At 35.8% G+C, this 10,124-nt stretch overlaps 1 protein-coding gene across 2 annotated transcripts in view; it reads left to right on the top strand.

The window, feature by feature from the left end:
• The window catches only part of Crbn (cereblon), a 19,678-nt gene extending 9,935 nt beyond the window's left edge, over positions 1 to 9,743 (top strand). Inside the window, exons 6-11 of one of the 2 annotated variants that reach the window (XM_008854556.3) lie at positions 5,030 to 5,092; positions 6,144 to 6,228; positions 6,775 to 6,890; positions 7,423 to 7,487; positions 8,096 to 8,227; positions 9,108 to 9,743. In XM_008854556.3, coding sequence (XP_008852778.1) covers positions 5,030 to 5,092; positions 6,144 to 6,228; positions 6,775 to 6,890; positions 7,423 to 7,487; positions 8,096 to 8,227; positions 9,108 to 9,288 — 642 coding nt within the window. In that variant the 3' untranslated portion in view covers positions 9,289 to 9,743. The remainder of the gene's footprint in view (positions 1 to 5,029; positions 5,093 to 6,143; positions 6,229 to 6,774; positions 6,891 to 7,422; positions 7,488 to 8,095; positions 8,228 to 9,107) is intronic. The other variant, XM_008854557.3, reaches the window with a different exon arrangement.
• Positions 9,744 to 10,124: the final 381 nt, after the last annotated feature.

Here is a 10,124-nt window from a genome sequence, read left to right as displayed (position 1 = left end):
CCAGCTGCCCTGGAACTCACTGTGTAAGCCAGGCTGGCTTTGAACTCACAAAGATCTGTCTGCCTCTGCCTCCTGGGGGCTGGGATTAAAGGTGTGCGCCACCACGCCCGGCTGCCCTTTTTTTTTTTTTTTTTTTTTTTTTTCATTTAAGCTGCCTGGTGCCTAATAGTGTGCTTGGCACTAGTTTGCTAGTTAAGTAATTATGTGCAAGTTATCTGCACCAAGCTGCTTGCTCCTACTGGTCATTTCTGTATTTACATAGCTGTTCATGTAAGTGACTAGATATATTGAGATTTATAGTTAATACTGGTTTGGTTATGGGAATTCTCAAATTTCTAAATTACCTCTTTGCAGTTATAAACATTGCATGGGAGTGCTTGTATTTAGTAACTGACTGATAGGTTCTGTTCAATGAATCTTGTGTCCTGTCCACAGGCTCTTGAAATCCTAACCCTGAACTTCAGTTAAACTTCCTAAGTGATGAAATTCTTAATGTGTGGTGAAAGTGCCTTAGTATGTTTATATTGAAGTCAGACTTTTTCCCTTTGAAACTGGACTGTCGCTGGCTCAGTGAGAGCAAGGAAGCTCCTGCCTGTCTGGGAACTGATCATTTGACTTCCTGTGTTGTCTGACCTCTCCAGGCATCCTGGATTTGAACCTGTTAGCCCTTATTTTCATAAGAGCATTGTCAAAGCCTAAACAGAAGGTAGTGAGGAATGAGAGGCACAAGCGGTTTTAAGAGATACTACAAATGTCTTCATCCTTTGCCTTTTTCTGATTGTTTCAAAGGTTTCCCTGTTTAGACTTAGAGCATCTGAAATTTGGTCAAAAAAGGTTGTTCCTTGATGTATATTGGACCTGGGTGACTTGTAGACTCCATTACCCTTTAGAGTGAGCACTTAAGAGGCAGAATCTAAGTCAGGGAAAAGCACTGACAGGTTAAGATTGGTGAGGATGCCTATATAGAAGTTTGCATACTATACTTGTAGGTAAGTGGACAATTACCATGAAAATGGTTCATGTAGTTGGTTGGTTTTGTGTAGACAGTTCTGGAATCAGTTCAGTCCTTTCTTCATAGAAATGTACTCACACTGGCTTGTACATCCCACCACAAAATAAAGCAATACATATGGATGTCCTATTTCTACAAGTCTGAGTTTTTGTTAAGGCAGTCAGAGTTGGGAGAGTGTTCGTATGATTTTAAGCTAATTCGGGCCAATCAAGTTATCACACGTTTTTCTACTAGGAAAAGATGAAGGATCCAGGGGAACATGGTCTTCCTGAGATATATTCAGTTAACTTTGAAAGTGTAAACTATCCCAGATAAATAAAGTAAAATTGTTTAAGCTTCCTTAAGTGTTCTGTACAATCTACCATTCTGATGAGAGTCATAAAGATCAGACATATGCAGATATTACAGGAGAAAAGGGCCAATGTAAATGGGAAATAGACTCCAAACCCATTTCCAGCCATAGATCATTCTTTCTGGCTTTGAAACTAGTGTTTTCTTTTCCCATCCTGGTACCTTTCTCTACTCACTGGGATTATTGGAAGAGATTGGAAACCTTTAAACTGTTTTAAAATGCATCCCCTACTTGCTCAAGCTGTCAGCCTGTCCATTTATAAAGGCTTGCCATATTAATTAGTAATTAGTGTTTGATGATCATCCTTCAAGCTTCCATCCTTATCCTAAATGCTGACATGTTTGTTTCTATACCTCATGGAGAGCAGGGCAGAAATGAGCATCATTTGTAAGACAGATTAATTTTCTCACAGATTAATACACAACTACTCATTTTTCTTCTACCTTATAAAAAGGATATCCACTATCTGTGACCTCCTCTCTTGTAACAGTGTCTTACACTGATTCCTTTTACACAGGAAAGATGCATAGTCAGTTTTGATGAGTGAGTTAGGTTACAGGGTAAATACTTGTAGTTTCAAGTTATTTTCGGAGTATCTCATAAAGGACATTTGTACTTGTTGGTACTCTGTTTCCATGGCTTCAAGGGAAGCACAAAGCCTCATGATTGTTGATCTGGTAAGTTAAATGCAGTGTCTTTTTGGAGGTTTAATTTCTCTTGAGTGATACTTATGTTTAGCATTTTATTTAAAACATTTTCGTGTTTCTGTATCTATGAAGTTTGTCTATATTGTTGCTGTTTCTCTACTGCCTTCTATCATCCAAAAATTCTTAAGTCTCCATGATCTTTGTAATCTAGTTCGATGTTAGCATTGTTTTTGGTATGTTCTGTTTAACAGGATTTTATTGCTTTTGTCTTTTTATGTATCATTTTTTACAATCCCTCCATGTTTTAAATCAATAACTTTCTTATGCAAGGGCACAACCACATTTTTCTCTGCTGTATTGAGTTTGTGTAAACCTGAGTGCATGTGCAGTTTAATCCTGCTATGAATCTCACTTTGTCCCATTAACAGTTTCTGAGAATTGAATTCTCCCCCCTAGTGATCTGAGGGACCACCTCAGACCAGATTTGTCTTTTATTTCATCTCTGCTGTTATTCTGTCAGTCTCGGTGTACCATATTGCTACTGTAATGCTCAAGTTTATAATCAGAGTAAACATATGGGCATCTGCCTTCTCTCTTAGTCAAGCTTTCTAAGACATTAGGTCATGTGTAGTTAGGTACTTCTACAGACTTGACTTGTGGTTTTCCCTAGTATGCACGCTATGCTGTATTTGTACATCTACCACTGGCTTGTAGGAGTAGTAAAGAGCCTATCTGTTCTTATTACCAAGAGGAATTTAGTAAATGAAAGAAAAAAAACTTTTAACTTCTGATTTATTTGGATAAATGAAATGTATCATTTACTTTGCTCACTGTAGTAGTTCAAACACACACACACACACACACACACACACACACACACACACACACACACACACACACCCACCCACTACCACCACCACCACCACCCCCTTGGTCACTATGTTAAGGGAATCAGAGGTGATTTTTCAGCTTTTTGCATTTTTCTGTTTCATTCGATTGCTGCTTCACATTTTTCAAAGATTTCTGCATTGTTGGAAGGCAGAGTTGAAACCATAGTTATGAGGCTTCAAAATGGATTACCTCCCAAGTTAACAGTTTTATTTTGAGGGCTGTTATGCATTTTCTCAGTAGTAAATTCTGTTCCTAGAAGGAACACAACTTAAGTGGAGAATCAGCTCTTAGTCATTTTTAAGTCTTAAACTTTTTGGCTAGTATTAAAATTTTATTAAAGGGTAATCCTTTTATGAAATAAATCTTAGTGTTGGTATTTTTGAAGCATGCCTATACATTGTTAAAACTTATCAACAGCACTAAGTAAGATAGAAGCTTCTTGCTGTGCCAGAAAGTTAAGAGGGCCTCCTAATTTGAATGTTGGAGGCTTCAGTTTGGCAGTTGACCTATAAAAACTACCAATTCTTTATTTTCTTCAGTTTGTAAAACTGTATAAAGCATGTTAAAAATATATTTGTAAATGGAATTTTTAGAATCTGTCAGGATGACCTACAGAGATTTTTGGAGATCAACTTGAAAGGGACACTATTCTGCTTACAGGTTGAGGCAGTACACAGTTAGGACCCTCACATAGTATATTCCTGTTACATATTAGCATGTCACATTCTGTTTTTTTTGTTTTCTTTTATCTTGGTATGTGTCAAAAGTATACTTTTGTACCACACTTCAACATACTTTTTTGTGCTATGGCGGTGATCATTTTAATGTGGAAAGTATGTTTCAATAATTTAACTGTACATGTTGGTCACATAAACTCCAACTTTTTCTTGAATTCTTGCCATCTTGTATTACATATATTATACATACATGTATGTATAAAATATTAGGAAATAAACTTCTAAAGTATGAGCCCCATGAGCTGTGGTCTGAAGTCTGTTGTTTTTAGTCAACTGCAATATCCCAAATATACAGAAATGCCCAGCACCCTGGATGACATTAGGGAGATTCCATGTATGCAGACCCTATTTCCAAATCTGTGGCCTCCCATGTCCCTCTTATCTGTAAAATGTAGATACTACTAGCAGCTAGTTTTCTTCTGAGAGTTGAAGTTCTTGCCACTATAGGCTTGACATATTCTTTTATCTGCCGTTAGTAATAAGCAGTTTTAAACAGTTTTGTGATTGGACTGTAACAATAATTCTTGGCATATGGTGTTAAGAGCAAAAGACAACTTAGTGGAGAGAACCTCAGTCTTTTGCTCTGGCTCATTAGGTTTCAGTCTTGACCTGAGCATGACTAGGAAACCATCCAGACCATCTTTAGGTAGCCTGAAATGTAAGAAATGCCTGGAAACAGGCCCTGTCCCCTTGAAAGATACCTCTGAGCTAAACACTCCAACTGAAGACCTTGTCTTTGACAAGGTTAACTACTGAAGAAATTGATTTATACATTTACCACAGCTTAAGTATAGTCTATAATAATATTCAGACAGTAATACCCTAATCTTCTCATTCATTCTTCACTCACTACTCTCCCGGAAAAGCTTCTGGTTCTGCAGCTTCTAGTTCTGCATAATCCATCTACAGTAAGTGCCCTATATAGGTTAGTACCTGCTAGTGTTTAGATAGGTTTATAACACACAGGTACCTACTGTGTTACAGCTGCCTATAATAATCAGTACAGCAATATGCTGTGTAAAGTTATAATGTAGGAGTTACATGTAACCTAGGTGTGTAGTTACACCCCAGGTATGTGAGCAGTTTGTCACTGTGACATAAGCACAATGACACCACCTGACTAGCATCTCTCAGAATGTCTCTTATTAAGAGATGTGTGAATGTGTGCCTCTCAGTAAGAATCTCAATTCCAACTCCAGTGTCTATTTGAAAGGCATAAAAACATAATTGTCAAACATTTTAGATATTTACCACCTATTATGAGATTATCAGTAAATTCTTTTTAAAATTAGAAAATGCTTTTGAAGGAATAAGCATATGTCAAACACTATTACTTTGTATTGTTCAAATCTTTTCTCTGAATTTTAAGTGACTTTTTTTTTTTTTTAAGAGAAAATTTCACTGTGCAAATCTGACTTCATGGCCTCGCTGGTTGTATTCATTATATGATGCTGTAAGTAACTCATCTAAAACTTGTATAGTCAGAGCCTATGTTACTCTATTTTTAGAACTTAATGTAATTATACTAAAGTAAAGAGAGGCAGAAGTTACTGGAGGATGTTTTGTCTTTTATTCAAAGTTTTAGATTTTGTACTTCTAGTTGCTTAATAACTTGAGAGGGATATCGTGATGCTTATGGTTCCATGAATTTATCTTTTTATTACAAAAAAGATAAATCAGTTTTTCTCCAAACAAGTATATTAATCTCTCTTCACTAATATATTACCTGATGATGCATCTACAAGGGCTTTTGTTGTCACTTTAACATTAGGCACTGCCACATTTTACCAAAATCACTAAGAGACGGACTACTACAGTAACTTAAAGAACCTTGATTTGGGATGGAAAAATAGGTTCAAATCCAGGTTCCCTCACTTCGTAGTGTGGGGGCAAGTGAATATAACAGTAGCTGTTGCACTTGGCAGACATTAAACAAATGTTACTTGTTTTTCTTAGTCCCAGAAATCTGAAGTGCCACAAAAACTAAACAAATAGTTTTTAAGCACTTATGGCACACAGGACTAAAGGAAAATGGAGTTGATCTCTTGCCTTTCAGCAGCAGCTTTGGAGCCATTACAAAAGCACAGATACACTCTGTGAAGGTGTTTTTAGTAATGCCTGGGAAAAGACAGAAAGCACTTCTCTGTAGTGACTAGTTAACAAGTAAGTAGATGTCAATGTTAGTGCAGTATATGGAGTACAGTCATTTGTACAGAACCATAAAGTCTTGAGAAACCTGAGAGGAGCCTAGCGCAGTGTTCAGAGGCATTTAGGAGCACCTGTCCCTTGAGATAAACAGTCTGAGAGCTAGAAGCCTGGGGTACTGACCTAACCTAGGCAGAGGAGCTAGATTCACCCATTTCCACCTAAAAATCAGACACTGGACTTTGCCTCGTTGGATCTTAGATTTAACAACATATTGCTACCAATGTATTGGTTTTTAAACAGTACACAGTAACTGTTAAAAAGTTTTGAACTTCATTATGGCTTTTATTTTAAACCAGGAAACCTTAATGGATAGAATTAAGAAACAGCTACGTGAATGGGATGAAAATCTGAAAGATGATTCTCTTCCTTCAAATCCAATAGGTATGAAGAGTGACTTTTCTGTACTGCAGTCTGTGATGTTTTGCTCAAAGAAATTAAGAGCCTTTTAGTTGCTAAAAATAGTAACGCTTAGAATTCTGAAAAATCATACAGATTTCCTTTGCTTTGAACATTTTCAAAAGCTTTTTTAAATTGCAACACAGAATTCTCAATATTTCATTAATATTCTAATGTTAGGCAAATTTTCCATCTCAAGTTAAATTATAGTGGTTCTCCTATAAAACAGTTCCTGAGTATAAAGACACTCTTGTTGTTCCAGAGGCTTTACCATTAAACCTAGTTCCAGGACTTGACTTACTTATATGTAATCGCTATTTCTAAGTTAACAGTTTCTTTTAAAAAGTATCTTGGTAAATAAAGTGACTTCTCACATGTACATGTTTAAGGGGCAATGATTGGTATGTTTTATAGATTGGTATGTAAAGTGTATACTAAGGAAGCTCTATAAAGAGGGGCTTAATTATTATCTTACCTGATGCTTAATGATTCGTAAGCTTAAAACCTAAAAATTCTACCTTGTCTTTTAAGATTTTTCTTACAGAGTAGCTGCTTGTCTTCCTATTGATGATGTATTAAGAATTCAGCTCCTTAAAATTGGTAGTGCTATCCAGCGACTTCGCTGTGAACTAGACATCATGAATAAAGTGAGTAAAGAGTATGTCTTTTGTATAGACAGATGGTCAGGCTAGACTGATAGTGTGTCCTGCTAACCCATCATGTAGTAATCCAGCCCCTCATGGAATTGGAGAAGCACTTGCTTACCTGTCATTGTTTTATTTTAAAAATACTTTATAAATTGAAGAGCCCTAATCTGAAATGCTCTGAAATTTTTCTATTTTAAGTTTGAATCATTCCAGATTTGGGAGATTCAGTGTTTAACCCATAAAGTCTTATCTCAATTTTGTTAAGGTATATGCAACCTGAAAATTCTAAGTATTGCAAATTATTTTTTACAGTCTTTAAATATGAATATTTTACCAAATCTTATGAAAATCATGGGATATTTATTTATAATGCATCGTTTTATAAAAAAAAGATACAAATCCCAGAGGGTCACTTTTTGTCTAATATTTCAGTGGTTCAAAGTGTGATATACGTTCCCAGGGTATTAGTGCCTTATTGTGAAATTACAACTGCCTAGTTTTCCTGCTGGTAATGTTCTCTTAAACTTTTTAGTGTACTTCCCTTTGCTGTAAACAATGTCAAGAAACAGAAATAACAACCAAGAATGAAATATTTAGGTAAGAACTTTATTGTTTTTAGTATACCTCTCTCAAAATATTTCCAACTTCCCTATTAGAATTATAATCAAGCTTCTTGTTTACTCCATTGCCTAAACATATTATTCAGTAAACAAAATTCAAGTAATTCAGTTTAGGGTAAGGCTGGGAACACTCACAATGGACAGCTAATGAGTATCATGTAAAATGCCTGCATAATACTTTTTAACCCCAGCTTCTGTTTGAGTATCTTCTTACCTAATTTGAATGCTTCAGGCATTATCTTTTCAGCCAGCTTTGCTATGCCAGCCTCAATACACCATGTACTACTCCTACAGTACAACAGTTTGATAAATCCATCAGAATCATAAATCAAGAAGGTAAACTGCTTTCTGCAAAGTAGTCAACTGGCCAAAGATGAACAAATAACCTTTTTATGCACTGGTCTAGTATTTCCCTCTGGATCATCAAAACATTTAAGCTAAACTGGAATATCTACGAATATCTGCCAACTTCCTGTACTTTAGAACTCAGACTCAAAACCTCAGCTTATACCTCAAAACAGAAAAACCTGGGATTCCCGTTTTTCTTTCCATTGTCTGACCCTCCATATTGATTCTCTGTTGCAGTCTGTCTTTATGTGGTCCCATGGCAGCCTATGTGAATCCTCATGGATATGTACATGAGACACTGACTGTGTACAAAGCTTCCAACTTGAATCTGATAGGCCGGCCTTCTACAGTGCACAGCTGGTTTCCTGGGTAATGTGGTTATGGTTGTTTTGTTGTTGTTGACTTCAGAGTCTTAAGTGAAGTTTCTAGAATTTTGATTAAAAAAATATTGCTTATCCTGTAACTGGTCCTCATTTAACCAACAGGAAGAATGGGATTTTTTTTGTGTATCAGTACATGTGTTAGGGTGAAAATGAAACTGTCCTTAAAAAGCTTATGGCAACTTTCTGTCCAAAAATCTATTTTATCCACCACAACCATTTATATGTGGATTATAATCTATAAGAATATAAAAATCAAAGGTTTCAAACACCTAAGCAAGATAAACTAACAAAATGCAGAAACCATCAAATCCTGCTTTTCTTTCTAGGTTGCTTTATTGTGGGTCTGAGTAAGGATTGGCAATTTTACTTGCTCTCCTGAACAAACCCTCATCATTCTTGAGGACTAAAACTGAGCTTAACATGTTATATGTACTCTACTACACCTGAGAAAAACCAAACTATGTAATTGTAGCAGTTTATTTAACTTAAGAACAGAAAGTCTGTAATTTGTGTTTATTGTTGAATGAGTCTTAAATCTTCCATGACTCAGACAGAAATATCTGTGCAACTGCTAATAGAAAGCAACAAAGTTGAAGCTGGATCAAGTTAAGAATGTGGTCTTTGGCAAGTAGCTTTATGTAAGGAAACCTAAAGTAGTAAAATTATTATAATTTGATATTAAAGCTATATTTAAATCAAATTATGTCTAGTTATATAACAAGGCTTTTGTAAATTTATAAGCATTGCTTCAGGAGATGCCTCACCTACAGTATTTGCTCTAAGAATTTCTCATAAGAGGCTTAGATAAGTAAGCTTAAGGTGCAAAAATCTGTTTCCTTAGCTTGTGTCTTTACTTCATTTTACAGGTATGCCTGGACCATTGCCCAGTGTAAGATCTGTGCAAGCCACATTGGATGGAAATTCACAGCTACCAAAAAGGACATGTCACCTCAAAAATTTTGGGGTTTAACTAGATCTGCTTTGTTACCCACAATTCCAGAAACTGAAGATGACATAAGTCCAGACAAAGTAATACTTTGTTTGTAAATGTGTCTGTAGGGGTAAAGTTATCTAAAAAAGGATGATTCAAATCAGATCTGCCCTGGACTTTACTGCCTCTGATATAGAAGTAAACAGCAACTTTGTGTATGGGTTACAGTATTTGACTATCACATTCAAGAGTACACTCTGAGAGGCATAAAAAAGCAGCATAGTACAGAAGGTTCGCTCAGAAATCTATTTTAGTAGCTTGGTGCCATTATTTATCCAGTGGGGCATATGTCATCTACAGGGTAGAAAGCCCCTTTGAAATGATGGGGGCAGCTATGAGCAGGGGAGTGGAGTGCTATTCTAAACGATGGGAGTTCCCTAAGCGCAAGGCAGTGTATATTATTTCAAAAGGACGTCGTTCCTTTTGACTTTCTTTAGCTTGTCTGAGATACTGACTTGTAAATAATGAAAATATTAAAAAGTAAAATAAGCAGTTTGAGCTGAAAAAAATAGCATCTTGTGTATTTGCACTATTTATTTGAATAGTTAACTATAATTATTCTGTCATGTGTAAGACCCCTTTAAATAGTATAATCTGCATGTTTTGCCATATCAGAAAACTTTACTCGCAAGTATTAGTAAACAACATAGAATTCTGGGATTATACCCTATGAACAATGAAAGGAACTGAAGGGCATCTTTAAGTAAACTCACCAAAACTAATACCTATATACAATCTACATTATTTATTATTTGGTTGTGCACAGGTAATAGGTATAAGAAATAATTGCAAGAGTCCTTTCCTACTTGTCTACCTTGTAATTATGTAAAACAGTGAAAAAAGTCAAAGTAATCAAGTAAAATATTTAAAGTGTGATTCTGAGGCCAAAACC

Source organism: Nannospalax galili, unplaced genomic scaffold, assembly GCF_000622305.1.
Source record: "Nannospalax galili isolate Female #2095 unplaced genomic scaffold, S.galili_v1.0 scaffold846, whole genome shotgun sequence".
Taxonomy (NCBI): Eukaryota; Metazoa; Chordata; class Mammalia; order Rodentia; family Spalacidae; genus Nannospalax; species Nannospalax galili.
The sequence above is the reverse complement of the archived record's forward strand: the minus strand, read 5'-3'. Positions and strand labels throughout refer to the sequence as shown.